This window comes from Mixophyes fleayi, chromosome 10, assembly GCF_038048845.1.
Source record: "Mixophyes fleayi isolate aMixFle1 chromosome 10, aMixFle1.hap1, whole genome shotgun sequence".
In the NCBI taxonomy this organism is placed as follows: Eukaryota; Metazoa; Chordata; class Amphibia; order Anura; family Limnodynastidae; genus Mixophyes; species Mixophyes fleayi.
The window spans coordinates 42025447-42049970 of NC_134411.1; the positions used below are offsets into that span (position 1 = coordinate 42025447).

A 24524-nucleotide genomic window follows, 5' to 3' on the forward strand; every position below is an offset into this window, starting at 1 on the left:
CGGAATGAGGAGACAGTGGGAGGTGAAGACACAAAACATTAATCAGACACTGGAGAAATCTTTAGACAGTCAAACATTAAGATTTTTTGATGAATGTTATAGAATATGTGGACTGCAGATATGTTACAGAAGGAAGAGTGGGGTTGGAAATCTGGTGGTGGAGGTTAAGAATAGATATACAGACCCGGCTTCTTGGAAAATCCACCAAGGGGCTCTGTGTGGCGTTTGTATGTTCTCCCCGTGTTTCTGCTTCTCCCACAGCTCAAAGTCACACTAGTAGGTTAATTGGCTTCTGACATATGTCATGACCCTGTGTGGTAGGTTTTATAGATTGTAAGCTCCACTGAGGCAGGGACTGAACTGATTGATAAAAATATTATCTGTAAAGCGCTCAATCATATGTAGGTGCTATGTAAATAGCTGTTAATAATAAAGGATATTAAAAAAGAAAAGGTTTGAGATTTGGCTAAATTCTTCAATAGCGGAATCAGTACATCCCTACATTCTAGGTGGGGATAAAGTTGTATCTACTGCTCATCCTATATAGTCTTCTTTACAACTTGAACTGGACCCATAATCTGATCTGCTCCTCTAGCCACGAACATTCAAGTGCTGTTTCCATGTACAAAGAGAAATGTCCTATGGTGTAAGGATGGACAAGATTCTCACAGCTTCTCAGAAGCAATAATGTGATATGGCAGCATGCAGCCACGAAAACTCCAAAACAAGACTCTCCATGAAACGCGTGATGTGTCTATTAAGAGGAACTTCCCCCACGTACATCCTTCCTAGTATCCACCAAACAGCACACAGCATACCTTCTTTGTCTGAAAATCATTTTATTTAGGTATAATATCAGCATCACAGCTGCACAGTGCCAGAACGAGCCGATGCCCGTTCCCTTCTAGTTGTGCTCTGCCGCCCTCTGAATCATGCCCAGGGCCTCCCACAGGCACTCCTTCTGGTAGCTAAGCAGAGGCATCTGTGCCACGAGTTCTTTGGTCTTGGCTACTCTCTCCGGGACACTGGCACAGCGTCGCAGCTGTTTCAAACCGTCCTCACAGGCCCGCACATCCGTCTCATTCCCCTCAGTGTCCTGGGCAGCACACCGGCTTTTGGGCAATTCCCGATATATAGTTTCTTCTTCTGTGTCATAACTGGACAGAATATACAGGTGGTCTCTGGTGGAGCAGATACGCCGGGCACAGACGGGAACCTGGCAGGAGATATACATGTGAACATTTCATGTACTGGCCACAAAGCTGCCTGACTCTTACCAATAATACAACTCTCACAGGGCCTGATTCATTAAGGCACGCAAGACTAATTTATTGTGGGTTTGTAAAAACACACGTAAATCTGGTATACACATGTCCGTCCGTATTCAACAAGGAATGGAAGTAAAGATACATCTGTTGGTGAATTCGGGTCTAGGAGTGGTCTGGTCTAACAGATAATACATTGCAGGATATGTCCAATACATGTGTGGATTATAATGTCCCAAAAGAACGCGCAGAAAAAAATATATATTAATATCACCTGTTAATAATAAAGTCATTAATAAAAAAACATTTAGAAATAGAAGAGAAAAAGTTTTTTCTTATTTTCATTTAAATATATTTATTAGGATGTTATGAATGTCTGCAGTGCATAAAATGCATTTTTACAGTTGCTCCTGATTGCAAACACATCTTCTACCATGCATACATGAGCGTCATCACAATCAATCAGCATTTACACCTGACTTGTAGCTGGTGCAAGTAAAACAGCAGAAAAACACGAATCTTAGAAATGCTATGCTGTCTCATGTACTACAGACAGCCCCCATGTCCCTTCACTCTCAGGACACATGTAATACAGACAATCCCAATGTCCCCTCACTCTCAGGACACATATAATACAGCAGCGTCGGACTGGCCCAGCGGGCTACCGGTGAAATCATCGGTAGGCCCGGCTACCTTACAGCCACACCCCCTTTTACACATGGGCGGAGCTTACCTGGAGGCCCGTTGTCCTCACCAGGGTCCTCTCCGGCGTCCCCGCTGCTCAATTGCGATCCCGCCACCTCTCCCTGTCAGCTGATGTTCCCGCCGCCGGCTGAAGGGAGAAGGAGCAGAGAGGCTGCAGCAATCACCATATGGGTAAGTAGACTCTTTAACCATCTGTTTATATTGTTCGTGCTATCACTACATATATATATATATATATATATATATATATATATATGTGTGTGTGTGTGTGTGTGTGTGAATTGGGGGGACACTTGCGTGGCATAACATTGGGGGCACTACTGTGTGGCATAACATTGGGGGCACTAATGTATGGCATAACATTGGGGGCACTACTGTATGGCATAACATTGGGGCACTACTGTGTGGCATAACATGGGGGGGGCACTACTGTGTGGCATAACATTGGGGCACTACTGTGTGGCATAACATTGTTTTGGGGGCACTACTGTGTGGCATAACAATGTTTTGGGGGCACTACTTTGTGGCATAGGGGGGCTGCCTATCTATACTAAACTATAGGGGGGCTGACTATACTAAATTATAGTGACGGGGCTGCCTATGCTAAACTATAGTGAGGGGCAGCTGCACAGAGAACACTATAGGGAGGGGGTGATGGGACCTTTAATGCTGTGGTGGTTTGGGTCTATAATTGAATGTGGGGCTGAGTGTGGGGAGGAGGGCTATCTATTAAATGTGAATATTAATTATTTAATGCTAGGAATGGTCGTGGGAAATGGATATATTAAACGTAAATGCTATTAATTTATTGCTGGGGCTGTTTGGAGGGAGGGTAATAGGTTTATTTATTAAATGGGAATATTATTAATTTAATGTTGGGGTTGGTTGGAGGGAAATAGATCTATTTTTCAAATGTGAGCACTATTACTTTAATGTTGAGGCTGGAGAGAGGCCTAATTATTAAATGTGAGTGCTGTTGATTTAATGGCAGGGATGGTTGGCGTTTCTAAATGTACCCATTATTTTTTCCAAATAGGGCCCTCAACATTCCAGGAACCAGACCAGCCGCAACTAAAGAAACCAGCAGCCACAGGTGGTAAAAGTGACAACAACAGGTAGGACAGTCTGTCAAATGTTCTGAGTCTAATCCAGGCTTGGCTAACCTGTGGTACTCCAAGTGTTGTGAAACTACAAGTCTCAGCATACCTATACAGCAATAAGCTGCTATATATTGGCAAAGCATGCTGGGGCTTGTAGTTTTGCAACACCTGGAGTGCCACAGGTTAGCCAAGCCTGGTCTAGTGGGACAATCCTGATTTTTGGTGACTGTTCTGCCCAATCTAAGGGGCAGGTCAAAACTGTGTATTCTTTATACACACACTGTATGCTTTATATACTACACTAAGGTGCTAACTGTCTTTCGTGGACTGACTACTCCCCCTCTAGTGTCAGTTCCCGCCTCTATGATGGCTGACCACACCCACTCTGGTGGGCCCCTAGTGTTGCAGTCCCCCGGTGGACCCTTCATGCCACAGTCCGACACTGTAATACAGACAGTCCCGATGTCCCCTCACTCTCAGGACACATGTAATACAGACAATCACAATGTCCCCTCACTCTCAGGACACATGTAATACAGACAGTCCCGATGTCCGCTCACTCTCAGGACACATGTAATACAGACAGTCCCGATGTCCGCTCACTCTCTGGACACATGTAATACAGACAGTCCCGATGTCCCCTCACTCTCAGGACACATGTAATACAGACAGTCCCGATGTCCCCTTACTCTCAGGACACATGTAATACAGACAGTCCTGATGTCACTTCACTCTAAGGATTAATTTAGGAAAAAAATGAGGATAAGCCCAACAGATTTTCAATTGAATAACGTGTGTTGGTCCTAAGGTAGACCTAGGTCGGACTTCAAGGTTGCGTTTCAGAGATTTCCAACATGCACATTTTCAGGTCTATACACAAACCCATAAGGCTGGGTATAGATTTACTCTCTGGCTGCTGTTCCAAGAACTGTGAATTGGGGGTGAACTTTGAAATCCACTACAGGCAGACTTGTGAACGTAAGCTTTGCGGGTCCACTCTACTTGCAGTTTGTAAATTACCCTTACTGAGTCATTGGGCTCATTTACCAGCATTCCATTTAGACAATTATAGGAACCACCACCAAATCAGACAATTGCTTTCATTCTCCAACTTTCATTAGACAGATATAGGCTAGCTGCTGATTGGTTGTTGTGAGTCTATATATATTGCGAATGAATAAGGCTTATTGTCTCCAAATGGTGGTAAAGATCTATGGACAGAGAGAGTTAGTTGGGACACTGGAGGTAAAACCTGATAACAAAATGACCCCTCAGAAGTTCCTCACCTTCATCAGCAATTTAACAAACAAGGGGCTCCCTTTGGGCCATCCTGGAAGGCGTCCCCCAGCTCCACATCCACAGCCATATATCTCCTTCACAAAGTCTGCACTGTGCATGAGCACTAACGTATGGTTGAGGCCACAAAAAATATCAACCGGATTCTTTAAATAATGGACCTACAGAGGGTAGAGAGTGGTGTGAGAGGAAGGATCTTCTTGCATGTTGTGTACACATCATGATAACATTATTATTGGCCACTCTTCAATTCTTGGACAATTCTAAACATAATACATTATAGGTGATGTCCATCCACGTCTCTTATGTTTAGATGTTTAGACGGTCTCCTCCTTCTGAAGCCATTCAATTCAATGAGACAAATCCCGCCACTTATAAATTGAGAATTCTATGTTTGGGGGTGGCCCATTTTAGAACAGTATGGATTCTATATATGTTATCCTTATCTTTCTATAGAGAGGAAACAGGAATTGTAGGTGGACATCCCCACTGTGAAGGAGTCTTCAACATGATTGTAAATCCCAAAGACATTCACCAATTACCAGCACTATGAAACACGGTTGTGGTATGGGCAGTCTGGAGAAAGATAATTTATTTACAGTTTTGTGGTGTTTTAGATATCCACAGTCCAAGCTATAAAAAGGAGACCTCAAATACCTTCTAGGTTACTCAGAGAACAGAAGTACAATTAGTATGTCAGGATCTCCATTGATCCCTGTTTTTACCTGGCTTGGCTCTGCTCTATCTTGTCCCCAGTTCCCAGTTGTCCAAAGCGGTTATTTCCTTGCATGAATATTCTCCCAAACTCATCTACCATGGCCATGTGATTGTACCCGACCGAGCAGAGCACCACCTGGAAGACAGATAGAGCTCATTGACCAATGGAAACAACATCTAATGCAGCCTCCATGGGGAAAAATTCCATAAATGTGGAGGTAAATGGTCTTTGAATTGGAGGTAAAATAAGTCAAACAACCTTTTCTTTATAAGTTTCAGATAAATGTTGGTATTTTTACTTATTTCTTCATAAAAGCACAGATGTGTTCATTGTATAATGACTGAGTACCAGCGGTCAAAGTGGAAATTAAAAGTGTTGCTATAGACAATAATTTTGCCCAGCCAGGCAGCAAACACCTATGACTACTGGAAGTACTGAGACAGTCAATTAGTTACATGTCTGTTTAGCAGACTTATATCAAATTTAGATGTCACTCTACTGAGATTTAAATGTAGCTTTAGTATTACATGAGTGATAGCACAATATAACCAGGAGCAGGCTGGGCATATGCCCCCCAGGGTGGTCCCATAGTGCACTACCTTGGGCTGGGTCACTGGGCCACCTGCATTTTTTTCCTTTTAAAATAGGCTGCTGAGTCATGTCTTGCCCCCAGGGCGTAAATTTGCCAGCCCTCCCCTGAATGTAACCAGACATAAATCGTAAACAGAAGTGCATATCTTATCTAAGGGTGTGCACCGGGCACTTTTAGTGTTTTGGGTTTTGGGTTCTGATTAGCTTGAGGTTTTGGGTTCTGATTTGTTTTGCCAAAACACCTGACAAAAGGTTTTGGTTCTGATTTCGGGTTTTGGGTTCTGATTTATATTTAAAAAAGCATAAAAAGCACTAAAATCCAGTTTTTTGGTTTTTTTCCACTCCTACGCTATTATTAACCTCAATAACATTCAATAACAATCATTTCCACTAATTTCCAGTCTATTCTGAGCACCTCACACCTCACAATATTGTTTTTAGTCCAAAACATTGCACCGAGGTAGCTTTCTGGACTGCGTAGTGGAGTGGGCCCGGTACCCAATTTGGTACCGGGGCCACAATACCTCCTCCAACCATGGTACAGAGCATTCATCATTGAGATCCCATCAAGTATGTAAAAGACAGACAGGGTCGAAGTGTTATTTGTTGACTTTGTGAACAAAAAAACTGTCCCTGTTGCAAATCTTCGTGCAATGAAGAGTGACTTTTTCATTTAAAGGCTCAAGCTTTCAAGTGTAGTGTTTATAAGTTATAAACACTACAGTAGTTCTAGCATGTCAATACCTCTTGTTTTCGACGACCATGGTACAGAGCATTCATCATTGAGATCCCATCAAGTATGTCAAAGACAGACAGGGTCGAAGTGTTATTTGTTGACTTTGTGAACAAAAAAACTGTCCCTGTTGCAAATCTTCGTGCAATGAAGAGTGACTTTTTCATTTAAAGGCTCAAGCTTTCAAGTGTAGTGTTTATAAGTTATAAACACTACAGTAGTTCTAGCATGTCAATACCTCTTGTTTTCGACGACCATGGTACAGAGCATTCATCATTGAGATCCCATCAAGTATGTCAAAGACAGACAGGGTCGAAGTGTTATTTGTTGACTTTGTGAACAAAAAAACTGTCCCTGTTGCAAATCTTCGTGCAATGAAGAGTGACTTTTTCATTTAAAGGCTCAAGCTTTCAAGTGTAGTGTTTATAAGTTATATTATACTTTTGGTTTAATTTGTTTAATTTGTTTTCAGAGGACAATTTCCTGACCAGCAGGTCTTTGCACCTATGTAGACTTGTGTCTGCCGGAAACAGAGACACAACATACGCTTTAAACCGAGGATCGAGCACGGTGGCCAGAATGTATTCCTCTGAATTTAAAAGAGTGACCACCCTCAGATCCTGGCAAAGCGTACGAAGGGCTTCATCCACAAGAGCTACATGCTTGGTGGAATCGCAATGGTTTACCAGCTCCTCCCTCACTTTCTCCAACTGCTTCTGCAACAGCCTGATCAGGGGAATCACCTGACTCAAGCTGGCAGTGTCGTAACTGACTTCTCGTGTGGCAAGTTCAAATGGCTGGAGAACCTTGCACAACACGGAAATCAGTCTCCACTGCGCTTGACTCAGGCGCATCCCCACTCCTTTTCCTATGTCGTAGGTGGCTGTGTAGGCTTGAATGGCCTTTTGCTGCTCCTCCATCCTCTGCAGCATATAGAGGGTGGAGTTCCAGCGCGTCACAACCTCTTGTTTGAGGTGATGGCAGGGCAGGTTCAGACTTTTTTGATGTTGCTTGAGTCTGCGGTAGGCACTGGCATAATGCCAAAAGTGTCCAGCAATTTTGCGGGCCACTGCAAGCATCTCCTGCACACCCCTGTCACTCTTGAGGTAATGCTGCACCACCAAATTAACGGTGTGGGCAAAACATGGGACGTGCTGGAAATTGCCCATATGTAATGCCCGCACAATGTTACTGGCGTTGTCTGACACCACAAATCCCCTGGAGAGTCTAAGTGGGGTAAGCCACTCCGAGATTATTTCCCTCAGTTTTTCTAAGAGGTTGTCAGCGTTGTGCCTCTTACTAAAACCTGTGATACACAACGTTGCCTGCCTTGGCACGAGCAGCCGTTGTGGAGATGCTGCTACTGATGCAGCTGCTGCTGTTGATGCAGAAGGCGATGCATCTACCCAGTGGGCTGTCACAGTCATATAGTCCTTAGTTTGCCCTGAACCACTTGTCCACATGTCCGTGGTTAAGTGGACAGTGGGTACAACCGCATTTTTCAGAGCACTGAGGACACTTGTTCTTACTTCTCTGTACATCCCGGGTATCGCCTGCCTAGTGAAGTGGAATCTCGGCGGGATTTGGTACCGGGGACACAATACCTCCATCAACCGTCTAAATCCCACTCCACTGATGGCGGCCACCGGACGCACATCTAACACCAACATTGCTGTTATTGACGCTGTTATCCGCTTTGCCATATGATGACTAGTGTCGTACTTGGTGCTCATGGCAAATGACTGTTGGACAGTCAATTGTTTGGTGAAAGACGTAGCGGTCTTACGACTTCCCCTCTGGGAAGATGACCGACTACCAGCAGCAACAGCAGCAGTGGCAGTAGTAGGCGTATCGCTGCAGGATTCCTCGGATGAATCCCGCATTGAAGAGGACTCTGGCTGGTGACATGGCCTGCAGGACTAAATCTGATGGAGATCGTGGAGGAAGTTGACGAGGAGGGTGTTGGTGGTATGTATCCAACAGGACCAAGGGATTTAGGTGTCCCTGGACTGCTGACGGTCCTAGCCACAGGTCCTGAACTAAACACTGAATTATGAAGGTTCTTCAGGTGACGTATAAGTGAGGATGTCCCTAGGTGGCCAAGATCCTTACCCCTGCTTATTTGAGCTTTACATAAGCTACATATGGCCATACATATGTTGTCCGGATTCGGATAAAAATAACTCCAGACAGAAGAGGTGGATTTTTTGGTCTTCTGACCAGGCATGACGATGGGCTTTTTCATCCCATGGACAACAACTGTTTCCCCCCTGGTGGCTCATTTATGATAACCACATCAGCATCCTCCTCGTCAAGTTCCTCCTCAGCGCCAGCTACATCAATATCCTCCTCCCGGTGTACAACATTCACACTTTTATTAGCCAAATTTGTAACTGGACTGTGGATGATCCTTCCAGCATATGCAGAGGGCGTGCTGCAAATGAAGGAAGGAGCCACCTCTTCCCGTACAGAGATGGGAAGGTCACGCTTCGCAACCACCAACACCCTTGGACTTGCCTTGGGGATTTGTGATGTCATCTGTTTAGAAGGCAGAGTTGTTTACTGTGTTATTGATGACAGCTTAAGTCTCTTAAATTTTTTAGAGGGGGGGGGGAGGAGGAGGAGGGCTTAGATCCTTGGGTGAAGCTGAACCACTAGTCCTGAACACGGGCCAGGGCCTAAGCCGTTCCTTGCCACTACGTGTCGTAAATGGCATATTGGCAAGTTTTCGTTTCTCCTCAGATGTTTTTAATTTTCTTTTTTTGGTAATTTTAGTCAACTTTGGGTTTTTGGATTTTACATGCCCTGTACTAGGAGATTGGGAATCGGCCTTGGCAGACGACGTTGATGGCATTTCATCATCTATGTCATGACTAGTGGCAGCAGCTTTAGCACTAGGAGGAAGTAGGTCTTGCTCTTTCCCTACTTTATCCTCCAAATTTTTGTACTCCATTATATGCAGCACTAATGAGTGTACCCCTAAACCACACACACTTTGGAAATGCTTAAAAATTGAACGTAGTAAATGTAATATAGCTTGCAGTACCTATTCTCTGGAACTGCTTAAAGAATGAACGTAGTAAATGTAATATAGATTGCAGTACCTATTCTCTTGCACTGCTTAAAAATTGAATGTATTAAATGTAATATAGATTGCAGTACCTATTCTCTTGCACTGCTTAAAAATTGAACGTAGTAAATGTAATATAGATTGCAGTACCTATTCTCTGGAACTGCTTAAAGAATTACCGTAGTAAATGTAATATAGATTGCAGTACCTATTCTCTGGAACTGCTTAAAGAATGAACGTAGTAAATGTAATATAGATTGCAGTACCTATTCTCTTGCACTGCTTAAAAATTGAACGTAGTAAATGTAATATAGATTGCAGTACCTATTCTCTGGAACTGCTTAAAGAATGAACGTAGTAAATGTAATATAGATTGCAGTACCTATTCTCTGGAACTGCTTAAAGAATTACCGTACTAAATGTAATATAGATTGCAGTACCTATTCTCTGGAACTGCTTAAAGAATGAACGTAGTAAATGTAATATAGATTGCAGTACCTATTCTCTTGCACTGCTTAAAAATTGAACGTAGTAAATGTAATATAGATTGCAGTACCTATTCTCTGGAACTGCTTAAAGAATGAACGTAGTAAATGTAATATAGATTGCAGTACCTATTCTCTTGCACTGCTTAAAAATTGAACGTATTAAATGTAATATAGATTGCAGTACCTATTCTCTGGAACTGCTTAAAGAATGAACGTAGTAAATGTAATATAGATTGCAGTTCCTATTTTTTGGACTGCTGAAACAGTGAACGTAGTAATATAGATTGCAGTTCCTATTTTTTGGACTGCAGAAACAGTAAATGTAGGTATTGCAGTACTAATATTTCAGGACTGCAATAATATATTGCTCTAGAATTTTTTTATACTTTTTAAATTATTTTTTAATATTTTTTTTTTACTTTTTTTTGTATCATTTTTTTTTATTTTTATTTTTAATTTTTTTTGGGAGTTTTTAATAATTAGACAATTACTATGGACTTAGCACAAAAATGCACAGGACTAAAGCACCACTGGACTCAGCAGGACAGACACTGGCCAAAGCACCACTGGACTCAGCAGGACAGAGCACAGGACAAAAGGACCACTGGACTCAGCAAGGACAGAGCACTGGACACAAGCATAAAGCACAACTGGACTGATCACGCAGGAGTACCACTACCCTACAACCTCCCTCTACCCTGATCACAGCCCAAATGAAAATGGCGGCCGCTAGCTAGTCTCGCGAGATCCGACGCGAGACTTGGACGTCAGAGCCTCAGTTTCATTTTTTTTTGGTGCCGGAAATACCCAAACAGTGCTCGGATCTTTTACATAATTGTTGATTAACCTCATATATAGGAAAATTGAGACTGTATATTTTGCTTTATGTGAAGTATTATGTATTACCTTGCTTTGCAGTGATATCGTCAGCGGCATCTGAAGGTTCAGGGAGTCAAAGGCTTGGACTGTCCCAAATAAATATCTATAGACACCAGAGGAATGAACCTCAAGATCTGGGGACAGAACAATAGTAAAACATGAACTTATCTCCCCCATCACCCTGAGGTGTAAGATCCATAAATGTTTTCTACCAATGTCATAGCTAAGAATTGGAGTGGTGTATAGGAAAAGCTATTGTGGCATCATAGCTAAGAATTGGAGTGGTGTATAGGAAAAGCTATTGTGGCATCACTAAACAACCAATACACCATATGTGAAGAGTTATACACACATAAAACGAAATACCACTCAAAGAACAGACCCACCTGTTCTATATTAATAGAACAAACACACTTAACACACCCATAATCCACAACCCTCCCCCCACGTAGACACACCACAGACACACCAGAGCTATAAATGTTTCATACCCACATACAGACCACAGCTATAAACATTAGCTCCCACTAGCAACAAGAACAACTACCAAGAGCTATATTTCAAGAGCTATAAACTCCGCTATAAACACCTTGCTTTTCTCTCTAAGGGAAAAACAGGGAGCTAAAAACCATATACCCCCTATACATTGCAGCCAATATACACCGCAATAGAGCTATAAATGTTTTAGCAAAAGAGCTTTAACATTAAATATCCGCAAAAGCTATAATCACCCGGGTGCAATACATAGCACGCCAGTATATTGTCTGTACCGCAACTATTCTATACCTGGTTTTTTTTTTTCCACCCACCTCCTATCTCTCTTCCCCTCCTACACCCTCTTTTCTGCACCCCCAGGACCACCAAGTTGCGCCACGGCAGAACCAACAAAACACAAGACTCCATCCAACCGTGACACCCGTAACGGCAGCAACAACAACCAAAACACCAAGAAGAAGCGCAGACTTCCAAGGTAAACCCCCTAAAAAGGTTCCCTACAACCTCCAGGTATTTTTTACATGTCACTGTGTTCAGTTTTGTAACAATTATGTAGCTGTAAACACTGTCGGTGTTTACAGCATCGTGAATACCACTGCCACCGGACTGATCATCTCAACTGTTAGAAATAGGATTTTGCTATTCTTTAAGGTATTCCCTGAGAGTAAGACCTTTTGTTACTGATGTTATCATTTACTTTCAATGGGACAATGTTTGCTCCTTCCAGCTGCAGCAAGTGCATTATAAGACACATGACAATATATGATGCCAACTTACTATTGTACATTATATTATCTTAAATTACTCTTCAACGACCACTACAAGGCCAAGGCTTACATTAATGAACAGGGCTCTCAGGAGACTTTTTATCTTTGTAACACATTGAACCTTTAATTTCTGAGCCATAATAGCTTTTTAGTTACTGCATTTTATTTGTAGATTTGTGAACATGACTTTTTTATTGAAACTCACTTCAGTTCTCTCAATGTGCAGAGATAATGCTAAAGAACCTGATTGACCTGCTCCATTTGTCCATAAAAACTGGGGGTGTTACACAGAAATAAAATACAGTATTATCTCCAACTGTGTACAGAGCCCCTTTCACAATGTAGAAATAAATTGCACTCCCTAATCAGATACAATATGGAGGGTTAGACTATGTAAATGATAGATATCTTTCACAAAAAGTTGTTTGAGAAAAGGTAGACTTAGTAACCCCTTGATGGAAATAAAGCGAGACATTTAAGAAAATCGATCTACCATAACCTAGATGACTGAAATCCTTTAAAAAGTGGAAAAGGAAGATACAATCCATGGAAATGTGGGTTCAGGTAGTAGAAGATAATGGACAGTAATTACCTTATTAAGGAACTTAATTTTCAGTGCAAAATGGACAGGATGAAACCAAAATTGGTTACATCCTGCTTTAAAATGAGCCATCGATGAGCTCTGGTGGGAGGTCCCAGTGTTTTCTTGATAACCAAATTGTAATGAAGTTTTGAAGCACAATATGGGAAGGTTCAATGACATGATAGGGTTCCTGCAGACATGAAGAATGGCTGGCATACCATGTATTTCATCTCTGATATAAGACTGTCCCTACTTTAATCAAACATACATTTACCTACACAAAGTAAGGTGCTATAGGCAACATCTCCACTTTTCAAACCCACCTGAAAAATCTCAGCTTGATACATTTACCCTCATGTCTTTTAGCCAGACACAAGAGTTTCCTGCTTCTTGGTGAGGGCCATGATGGGACTGATAATTGAAGAATAGTTTTTGATAAATTTGCAAAAGTGTTGTGTGGCTTTAAGGCAAATTTCTTGTGGCCAATTCAGAATAAAATATGCCTTTTCTGGATCAATTGCAATATTGTGGCACCCTGAAAATAAAGAATGACTACTCTAGAGAATAGATCGAAGTGTCATATATGCATATGATGAAAAATTGACAAAAATAGTCCTAATTTTGTTAATGAATTGCAGAAATCCCAGCCAAAGCATTTCAAAGCCTGAAATGGGTTCATGTTTCACCTGTTGCAAATGGTCTTCCACTAGTTTTCTTTGTTAATGTGGAAAAAACTGTAGGCTTCCTGTAACTAAAAAGCTATTATGGCTCAGAATTTGGAACAACCAGGTCCTTTCAACAAGAAATTAAGTAGTGAATCAAAATTGGTTCACTTCCTCTTTGCAATACATCTCATCATCATCAGAATTTATTCATATAACGACAGCATATTCCGTTGTGCTTTAGAATTGGGAACAAACACAGTAATAAAACAATTCTGGGTAATACAGACATAGAGGTTAGAAGGTCCTGCTCGCAAGCTTAATCTCATGTTTGTTTGCAAACTCTGTACATACTTGTCATGAAGTGTGGATTTCTTGGCTCTGATACAACAATTCACCCATTCTGGAATGTAATGGAAGTGTCACTTTGCATGATCTCTCCCATGTCAACTCCTTCGCCCCTCTCCTTACCACCCTTACCTTATGGTCTTTTCGTCACTCTTTCCATTGTACTAACTTTAAAAAACCTACATTTTATAAAAGTATCCTTTCCAAGGAGGTTCATAGGTTGAATTTAATCTGTGGGTTTTTACAGTTTCTCTTAAATAATCACAACATTTATGTTGTCTAAGACGTTATCATCTCAGTGGATGTTCAGTAAAGTCTATGGGCCTGAGTCATTAAGGAGAGCAAAGCATAAAAAAGGAGTAAATTTGAATCTGGGCAAAACCATGTTGCATTGGAGGGGGAGGTAAATTTAAAATGTAGGTACAGATTTATAGTTGGGGTGGGGCATGTCCTAGTTCAACTTTAAATTTCAGTGTTAAAATAAAGCTATCAAGTTTTTGTGTGCTAGATGAAAAAACAGCCAGTATTATTCTTATGTGCAAAATAATAAATTAATTTGCACACCTTCCATTGTAACATGGTTTGTCCCGGAGAACATTTACTCCTTTTTCTTGCCTTACTTTCCTAAATGACTCAGGCCCTATGTGTATTAATATTATTGTGATAATAAATAGTTTTTCAAAAATATACTGTGGCTCTTTAAGTACAATCAAAAAAATTCCAAGATGAGTGGTAGAGGGTAGCGGATGTTGTGGTATGGTAATTTAGTCAGCCTTCTGTAATCGATATAGGATTTTAAAGAAAGGTCCTTTCATGTGCCAAAGAAAACCCAGCTTTGGTAGAAGTAGGTTTCTGGATTTGAATCCCCTTTCCAAATTTTCCTTGATGTGTTCGGACATGGACTTTGTTACAGGTATGGACAGAGGACTGCACCTTGAGTATATAGAAGGACAAGACAGGAATCATAGTCAATATGAAGGTCAAGTTCAGGGCAGAGAGCATTGGTTTAGAATCAGTACAAGAGCCTTGTGTTAGCATCACAAGCAAACAAGCAGGATCCAGAGCAAGTTGGGTCAGTAACTATAAGTTTGGCAACATAATGCTCAAGCTCGGCAAACGCCAACACAACCTCTTGCTAAGGAACCAGAGAAAATACAAAGCAGGTTTAAATAGAAAAATGAGTGACATCAGCCCACTCCAATGCATACTCCCACAGCAAAAGGAACATCTAAATGACATTATCTCTAAACTAGGTACACATTTAAGCATGTGTCTAAAACGAGGTCTGCTCAAAGTGCCTGAGACAGTGGGAATTCAATAACATGTTTGTTATAGTAACCCCACATTTACGGGAAGCCACCGGGTGTCCTCTGTTAAGTTTGAGAGGGCGATTTAAACGTTATTTTGATAAGAAATTTAATTAGAAATTGCTTTGGTGTATTTGACTGTTGGGCCTTTCGAAGAAACAGGAAATGGTTTTGGGAGTCTTGGATGAGCACCACATGCAGTGAAGAAAGGAAATTTGCCGGATGAGTCATAAAAGTAGTTATTGTAGGCAAACTCAGGCCAAGGAAGTAAACTGCTCCAATCATCCTGATATTGGAAATATAGGACCTCATATAAAACTCTATAAAGTAGCTGTCTCTCTCACTTTAACCAAAATAATTAAGTGTAAAAACTCATTAGTACTTGGCCCATTATTGTACCCCACCATCCGAGGTGATTTCCTGTGGGAGTAAACTAAAACATTTTTTATTAAGATGTCAGGAAGAAAGGAGGTAGTAGGAAAGCCTTCCAGAGGGATGTAATGGGACATTTTGGGAAAATTGTCTACTGTGACCGAAACAACAAAAAAGTCTTGTAGGCTTAGAGGTCATTCAGGAGACTGGAGAGATACCTTGCTCTGTGCCTATCTGGAACAAGATGGAATGTATTCAAAAATGTCTTTCCGAATGTCTAGCCCCCAATAACTTTGACAAAAAATCTCCCACTAAACTGTGAATTGTGCACCCAAGAAAGCATCTTAATCTACACTTCCTCAGCTACAAAGGATTTGTGGAGGGGAATCTTTCAAGATAGCATGGAGGAAAGGATTCAAGATGGGTCAGCTATATGAGGCAGTACTTTATGTTTTTGTGCCATTTACAGGTATCACAGATTATTGGTGATAGTAAATATTCCCATTTGATGTCTCCATTACTCTAATGACAGTTTAAGGGACAGAGGCTCCACATCTCAGTTGGAGTAATTTGTTCTGGGAGAGAAGATAAGGGGATCGTAAGAATACCTAATGGGAAAAATAACACAGAAACCTAGAACAATACATTTCTTTTCCTATAATATATAGTAATTATTAAAGGAGAAACTGACACAAGACCTTCACCAGACTTTCTGGGGCTGGTTCCTTCCACACTATGAAAAGTGAAAAGTTAGGTTTCCCACTCTCCTTCAAAAATTAAGTACCTGTTCGAACTGTGACATAGGTGGTCAAGTGATTCACCCAAGCTTGTACCTAAGAGATACTATTCGCAAAGTATTGAACTCATCAAGAGATACTGAAACATCACAGCCTGATTGGGCCTGCCTGAAAGTGTCGACCAGGGCTTCAGCGTTCAACCCAAGTACTGAGGCCAAGGTATGAAATCGTAAAGCATACTGTTCCACGATGATCGTACCTTGTCGTAAGCATCCCAGACTTGAGTACATGAGTACGCTGAAAGTACAGCGGCCAAACTTAGTTCTAATATAGTTCACTATAAGCACGCACCATACTTAAACTGCTGTTGAGATCTATGGGAAAGTTTGTCCGGTCAAATTGTATAATTTTCAGTCTGGGTAAAGCTGTTCTTTAGTATGTCCTGGACAAGCTGTTTGCCCCCTAGGCTGCCAAGTTGCTAGTTTGTTAGTGGCAACTTTCCAGCCAAGCTGTTGCTGCAATCTTCATGTCTTGTGAATACTGTCCCAGAGCTCTCTACTGAGATCGTAGGGACCTGCACCCCAGTCACCCTACTCCAGAATGCACACCAGGTGAATCTTCACGTGCAGCTCCAGATGTAGCAGAGTTGCCCCCCATAGCAAGATGTTCTTCTGAAGATGCAAATAAGATGCAAGGTTTAAAGCAGGAATCACAAGTGAGCTGGTAAAAAAAACAACACTCTAACACCAGGTGCAGTAGAACCACCAACACAATTTGAGTCCCATTCCCACGACTTTCTAAACTGTCCAGATCTAGCACAGTGAAAATCCTGCCCTGTAGGATTATCCCAAGTTCACTCTAGATGTAATGGTTATGAAATCTTTAGGAGATGGAGATGGGAGGAGAGAGCTGTCATCTCCTCATTGTTTCCCTCCTTCTAGTTTGGAGCCCAGGAGTTTGGTATAGTACCAAGTGAGAGCAATAGTTGCTCAAACTAGTTGTTGATAGATTTAATCCAGGCCTTGAAAAAGCGAATAGCGAAACTCGCGTTGGCGTTCGCCTCGCTACTGTATGTCCTCACTCTTTGCTGACAATTAATTTAATAGAGACTATAGATAGTGGTGCAATTTTGCAGGTTAATATTCAGTGGGTAGTTAAGATCGTGGCAATATATACGATCGAGGTTAGGCAGCAGCTATTAGCAATTTACCAGGTGTTTTTAAGAGAATCCTCACGGAGCTGCTTATCACAGCATGTGTATATGATTTATTTCAACAGAGGATCACCTGTTAGCAGCCGTATATTACACCACCAGATATCTGCAAATTAATCTTCAATCGGCTAGATATTATAATAGAGTGTGTGTGAGATTGTGAATGACGGAAGGACTGACTAATTTTATTAAGCCCATATGATTGTGGCAATATACGATCAAGGTCAGACAGCAGCTAATAGCAATTCACTAGGTGTTTCTACAAGAATCCTCACGGAGCTGTTAATTACAGCATGCATATATGAATCATTTAAATAGAGGATCACCTGTGTAGCAGCTGAATACTACACCACTAGATACCTGCAAATTGCGCTTTATCTTTAATCCGCTAGATATTTCAATAGAATGTGTGTGAGATCGTGACTAACGGAAGGACTGATTAACTTTATTAAGCCCATATGTAGGATTAAGCAACCATGAATTGTAGTAATCAGTCTGAGTGATATTTATAACACAACGACCATCTATCATACATTTGAATCTCTACTTAATAAAGTCAGCATTAGTAAATAACGATATAATAATAATAGAGCTTGGACAGTATGATTAATTGAATCAATGGTATTGGTAATATACAAAGTAGCGGGGCATAGCAAATTTATTTTGCTATTTTAACTCACATTGTTTCACTGTATTGTTTTTATTTCGCTATTACAACTTGGAGGGACTATAATTGTATTTTAAGTATAACTAATAAAGAATTGAATATTTTATCACTAAGAAGATCGCTGAGTGCCTCCATAAGCACATTTCCTCTTTCCTTCTCTCCTCTTTGATATTAATCCAGTTTAAGTAAGAGAGTGTCCCTGTTTTAACCCATTCCAAGATTTTATGATAAAGAATGGTCTTTGGATGGTGCAGATTTCCTGTTCTTACTGTGGGGGACAGGGAATAGAAAAGCAACCACTTTGTAATCCACGGAGATACAGTTAACCCACCTGGCCTTATTTAAGAACTTGATGGGTATCAGTCCAGGTCGCCATCCGGATGTATGAAATCCAACAGAACATATTTTAGTTCATAAATGAATCAATCTCCATATCAATATATGTAATCAGCAGTACGATCTTTATAATGCTGTTTGGACGGATGACTTATGGTCTTCCCTCACACAAGCTTTGAAAGATATCACGGCAGTACACGGGTCTGAAGATAATCTGCATCAGGAGTTACCATGAAAATGCCAGTGACTGTACAGGTGGTTGGTGTGGAAATGCCAATGACTATACAAGGAATAAATGTCAATGGTGTGCGGTGTATGTGTGGGAAATCAGTGACAATGTTCGGAGGTGCAGGAACACAGAGGCTCAGTATCACAAAGGAAAAACAAGGATAGTGCAATAACATTTTCGAGGGCTTGGTCTTACGTCTTTGACGTTCTGACACAGTGCTACATAGCGGCAGGATATGTTAAACTCCTCGCTGACGTGGCTGTAGTCACAGGTTACCAGAGCACTGCGGAGGAAGAAGAGTGTTCCTGCGTAGTCCAGAATAAACACATTTGTCTTGTTGACCAAGACAAATGCGTTGGAAGCCATTGGAGAAGACAGGAGCTACTACGGTGTTACCGTACACACGCCGCCAGCGTGCAAATGCATGGAAATACATGCCCTTTGTGTCTGGAGAAAACAAAACAAGAAGGTGGTTAGGTGGAGAGATTAGGGTGACAAAAAATTAAGAAAAATAAAGAACAAGTAAGCAAATTATCATATTATTTTGTTGCCCTAATCAAAACACTTTTAGCAACTGATTTTCACACCGATTTCTTACTTTACGCAGACTTTGCCAGTACTGTTTTCCTAGCTCATGACCTTTACTGCCTGATAATAAACCCAATATTTCCTCGCCCCTTGCCTGTCTCCCATGTCTTTGCCCCATCTCACAGTTCAAGATGGCCAATCTCCTCCAGTCGTTGGCTTATTTCATGCAAGGACAGATCTTCTCACATAAGTTCCTCCAGATTCTTTGGCCATTACACAACTGGTGTAGGTAGCAACATGTCTCTCCTAATAACACGACATCCCTAACCGATAGGTAGGAAACTATTTTCTCCAACTGAGGGGGAGAGAAAAAGACAAATGATGGGAAAATGCAGTGAGAAAACGTGTGGGCACTGGATTGGGTAACTAGAGGTGAGGAAGATGAAGTATGAAAATCAATCACATTAACAAGGAAAATAGAGATTTCAGTAATATATGGCAGAGGAAAGTAATGGATGTTGGATGGCAGAGTGTATTATTTGTGATTAGATGTGGTGGAACATCATGTCTCTGTAGAACATCCACTGACTATTTGTATGTACCTCCTAACTCTTTCTATGGTGTGGAGGAGAACAGATAGGAGGAAGGTTGATTTAAACTGGATCTCTTTAACATTACTTGGGTTAACCAACTTAGACACCCCTTCCTTAGAAGGAGGATTCCCATTTCAGGTCTATCTTAGAGTTTTCTTTCTGTAAAGTTGAAGAACCTGTTTCATACATGTGTAACTAATTTACTGAGTTGTGTGGTGGTTTAAGAAGAGATTATGGAGTGTATGTTTGAATGAGTAGAACAAGTGATCAGTCTGAGGGTGAGAGGGCAGTGTTTCTCCCCTGATAGGTCGTGTTTAAAGATAGACATCGTGACATCCTAGCCTTCTTCTCACCAATTCTGCTGATAAGTCCTGAAGGCTGGTTGTACTCGTCTTTGGGATGGGTTCATTTGGCAAATGCAAATAACTTCTTTTCACCTGGATGGAGAGACAATTAGTTTAGACAAACTCAGTGGACTTGTAGATTCATCACCAGGCACATGCCCAAATAGGAACATCCATTACCATAAAGAGTAACACCCAGGGCATATCAGCTGGTGGCTGACTGAAAGAAGGAGGAGGAGCTACTGACTGCTGGAGCAATTGGTTGACTGGGTGGAGGAGGAGCTACTGATTGCTGGAGTAGGTAGCTGACTGGGAGGAGGAGGAGCTACTGATTACTGGAGCAGGTGGCTGACTGGGAGGAGGAGGAGCTACTGACTGCTGGAGTAATTGACTGACTGGGTGGAGGAGGAGCTGCTGATTGCTGGAGCAGGTGGCTGACTGGGAGGAGGAGGAGCTACTGATTACTGGAGCAGGTGGCTGACTGGGAGGAGGAGGAGCTACTGATTTCTGGAGCAGGTGGCTGACTGGGAGGAGGAGGAGTTACTGACTGCTGGAGAAGGTGGCTGATTGGGAGGAGGAGCTACTGACTGCTGGAGCAGGTGGCTGACTGGGAGGAGGAGGAGCTACTGATTGCTGGAGCAGGTGGCTGACTGGGAGGAGGAGGAGCTACTGACTGCTGGAGAAGGTGACTCCAAACCGGAGCATGCAGAGGAAATCCATGTAATCACATGTGAACAAACAAACCACCACAAAGATAGGGTTCTGGTTGGAATTCAACCCAAGACGCCAGCGCTGTGAGACAGCAATGCTATCCATTGTGCCAAAGTGCTAAATATATACATTCTAATAGTCTGATTGGCTACATACAATTCTATCCCCACCCACTTCAAAACTGGATACACATGGACGTGCAGAAGTTGAAGACTGGAGAACATAATTGTGCCCTGGTCCTAGTCCATCACACCTGAAGAAAGAGATACTCTGTCCCTGTACTCACCAAGAGATGCTCCTCAGTAAAGGAAGGCTTTACTCCCCGAAATCGTAGGATGTAGTAAGTGTCCTTTGCACTCATAGGCACATGGAACAGGAACTTTTTACTTTGGCAAAACCATGGTGCATTGGAGGGGAGGTACATTTAAAATGTGATGGCAGATTTATAGTTGGGGTAGGACATGTTCTAGAATCTAGATCAACTTTAAATTTCAGTGTACAAATAAATCTATCAAGTATTTGTGTGCTACATGAAAAAACAGCCAGTATTTAATTTATGTGCAACATAAAAAAAATAATTTGTAACATAGTAACATAGTTGATGAGGTTGAAAAAAGACACTAGTCCATCAAGTTCAAACTATTTTGGATCTCCTGCGATCCCTCACTTATATTTGAAATTGATCCACTGTCAATTTGTTTCAGACAGGAAAAATCCCACCAGACCCAATATTGCAGTCCTATTTTTTCCCTATATCCACTACTATTCTTCATTTTAATTAATGGCCGTATCCTTGGATACACTTTTCCACGAAAAATTTGTCTAAGCCTTTCTGAAACATATCAATTGAAGCTGCCATCACTTACCAATTGGTCTTACCAATGATTTATATAGTGGCAAAATTACACTGTCTTCCATTGCATCAATGCCCCTTTTTAAGCCCCCCTTGCATTGTAACATGGTTTTGTCCAGGAGAAAACGTACAATTTTTTTTACTTACCTTAATGAATCCAAAGCTTTGACACATCATGTTGTGACATTTGGGATGTTGACAATAATAATGAACATATCGTTCCATAACACGTGGGCTGTGGAAATGGACCATGCACATCATCCTGTAACATGTGGGATTTATACACTACAAGTGGACAATTGATTCCATAATATTCACATCTGAACAGAGATAGTGGTCACATTAATACTATATTATACATCTAAAAATAGATGGTTTATAACTCACGCTCAGCAACTTGTTTTCTGATTGGCTACTGGTGTGTTTCCTCTTTCCCATCCTATATTTTCTATAATAAATACTGTTCTGCCAGGCTAGGGTAGTGAGTAAGAGATTCTGACATTCCTTTCCAGGGCTGTGAGCACCTGCTGTTATCCATACACTGAGGTCCTAATCACAGAACACGGCAGCATTGTGACATCACACACTATTGTGACCAACCCAAGATGGGAGTTCTCAGAGGATTGTGTGTCCGGCTGCCACACATCACCCTGATTCGGTGCTATTGGTAATCACCTAGGCCTGTGGAAAGGTCATTAGGTTCGGGTCTAGGGGGGCAGAATTTCATGGGCGAATGGCCAGGGGAGGGCTGGCAGACTTTAGCCCGGGGGGCAAGCACATATCACTAGCCCATAAGCAGCGGCCCATTCATAAAGGGTGGTCTTCGGTACGATATATATATATCAATATAAAAAGAGACTATTTTAGGGTTGCTTAACCCAGCGATACTTTATTATTATAAATCATAAATCTTAAATAATGAAATAAAATAATGCAACAAAAACAAACCTCACTTTATATTGAATTTTATTTTATATGTTGCTTCTCCCTACATCACTTTTGTTTTTGTTTTTTTTACATACCTGGCTAATTATAATGGGGTATAAATCATATTATAACAATAGATTACATAATGTTCTATTACAGTACTGAACACAGGGGCTGATTTATCAAAATGCAAAAAGCCCTTTTGCTTTCAAAACCTGGGGCTAGATTTACTAAAGGGCGGATTGCTCAAACCGCCGCTTTTCGGCTAGTTTTACGGCGGTTTAGAAAGCGCCGGATTTACTAAAGCCCAAACCGCCGTCAAAACGGCCAGAAATGACATTTTTCAAAACAGCCGGATTTACTAAGCTGGGGTTTTCAAAACCGCCTCAAAACAGCCATCCAAACGGCCAAAATGAAAGAGGTGGTTGCAATAGGCGAGATTGATCAAACAGCATGCTCTCTAATGTTCTGAATGGCAAAATAGTTCAAACAGCATATTTAAGCTATCCAGCCATTCTGAAGCAGGTATTAAAACTGTCCTGTCCTGTCTTTTGGACAGTGTTTTTTTGATGGCGGTTTGGACAAAACCGCCGGCGGTTTAGCTTTTTCAATCCGCCATACATCGCCAGTCATTTTAAATTGAAGCCTCAAGCCGCCCTATAGTAAATGCGGCGGTTTGAACCACTAAACCGCCGGCGTTGGGTGGCAAAGGCGATCCCCGTGTGAGCTGGCATCGCTAACCACGCTGTAACGATTATCCTCAGAGGCAGTGAAGTGCAGCATAGCGGGAGCTAGACGTTTCATTCGCTTAGCAAATTTCCTCAGGGGAGCATCTGAGGAAATTCGCTAAGCGAATGAAACGCGTTGGAACACGCCCCCTCCTTCTGACGTCAAACAGGAAGTGACGTGCGTTCCACTGTGGAACGCGCGCCGTCTATCTCCTGCTATTCTGCACTTCACTGCCTCTGAGGATAATCGTTACAGCGTGGTTAGCGCTGCCAGCTCACACGGGAATCCCTTTTGTTTTGATACCTAGGGTATTTCTTAAAGAGGACCACTGGACTCATCTACTCCTTTGTGGATCATCTGTATTACAAGGTTGGTCACAGAATGGTTCTCACTGGACTCATTATAGACTTTATCCTGGCACCATTATTTTCCCTGGACTCAATCACGTAGCCTCCATTGGCATCTTATGCATATTATTTGATATGGCCATGGTTTTCATTATTTATGTGAAAACAGTACCACATTTGTAACGTTTTTACTTACCGGTATATGTCACGCCTCTGGTCAGATTTTATGTTTTTATCATTTTGATTCATGATATATTAAATGCTTGGTATTTTAATGCACACTGATTTTTCACTCTGTACCAATATATAAATACCAGCTTGGTTTTTTATTTTATTTTATTTTATTTCACCTTGTTCAAATTAATTTTATTTTATCTTTTTTATTTGTACATTTTAGCTATACTGTGCCTTGTTTCCATCAATCAATCATTGACAGAGGACAAATTGATCGCTATCATTATACTATTTTAGTTGCTTACTAGGGAAGGGATATTCCCTTTAGTGAAGCTGCTCTTGTCCCTCAATAGAGTAGAGTTGAGCGCTACCTGTTCTCTTTTTGATTTGTGTCCCTCCAACTAGCCCTGACATTAAATTAACAGCATACACATTTAATAAATAGAACTATTTCCCCCAACATTAAATAGCATTCCCCTTTAATAAATAAATATATTCCCCTACCCGTAATAAATTCAATAGCATTTACATTTCATAAATATAACCATTTTCCACAACCATCCTGCTCCCACCTATACTACTCACACTGGTACATCCTCACACCTAGCCTACTCCCTTCTATACTACTCACATTGGTACAACCTAACAGCTACCCTTCTCCCACCTATACTACTTACACAGGCACATCCTCACACCTACCCTACTCCCACCTATACTACTTACATTGGTACACCCTCACAGCTACCCTTCTCCCACC

General features: G+C 41.4%; 1 protein-coding gene and 1 long non-coding RNA gene across 3 annotated transcripts; both read right to left on the reverse strand.

Moving 5' to 3' along the window:
• Nucleotides 1-825: 825 nt before the first annotated feature.
• On the reverse strand, nucleotides 826-18763 carry LOC142103469 (F-box only protein 24-like). Of its 2 annotated transcripts, none has more exons than XM_075187518.1 (4): nucleotides 18328-18763; nucleotides 5092-5219; nucleotides 4357-4527; nucleotides 826-1216 (listed from the first exon to the last, which is right to left on the reverse strand). In XM_075187518.1, the coding sequence occupies exons 3-4, from the start codon at nucleotides 4465-4467 to the stop codon at nucleotides 905-907; spliced, it is 423 nt and encodes a 140-aa protein (XP_075043619.1). In that variant the 5' UTR covers nucleotides 4468-4527; nucleotides 5092-5219; nucleotides 18328-18763; the 3' UTR covers nucleotides 826-904. The 2 variants fall into 2 exon arrangements, with proteins under 2 accessions (XP_075043619.1, XP_075043618.1); XM_075187517.1 differs by lacking the exon at nucleotides 18328-18763 and adding an exon at nucleotides 10873-10983.
• Nucleotides 18764-18784: 21 nt separating this feature from the next.
• Nucleotides 18785-21052, reverse strand: LOC142103470 (uncharacterized). Its single transcript, XR_012679364.1, has 3 exons — nucleotides 21024-21052; nucleotides 20036-20119; nucleotides 18785-19008 (listed from the first exon to the last, which is right to left on the reverse strand). It is a non-coding gene; the product is annotated as an uncharacterized LOC142103470 (long non-coding RNA).
• Between the last annotated feature and the right edge of the window lie 3472 nt (nucleotides 21053-24524).

Excerpts from the sequence above, each read along its gene's own strand:
- LOC142103469 (XM_075187518.1), bottom strand. The coding sequence starts at position 4,467 with ATGCACAGTGCAGACTTTGTGAAGGAGATATATGGCTGTGGATGTGGA. Across the intron at positions 1,217-4,356 it reads TTGTTAAATTGCTGATGAAG|GTTCCCGTCTGTGCCCGGCG; the intron begins GTGAGGAACTTC and ends ATCTCCTGCCAG.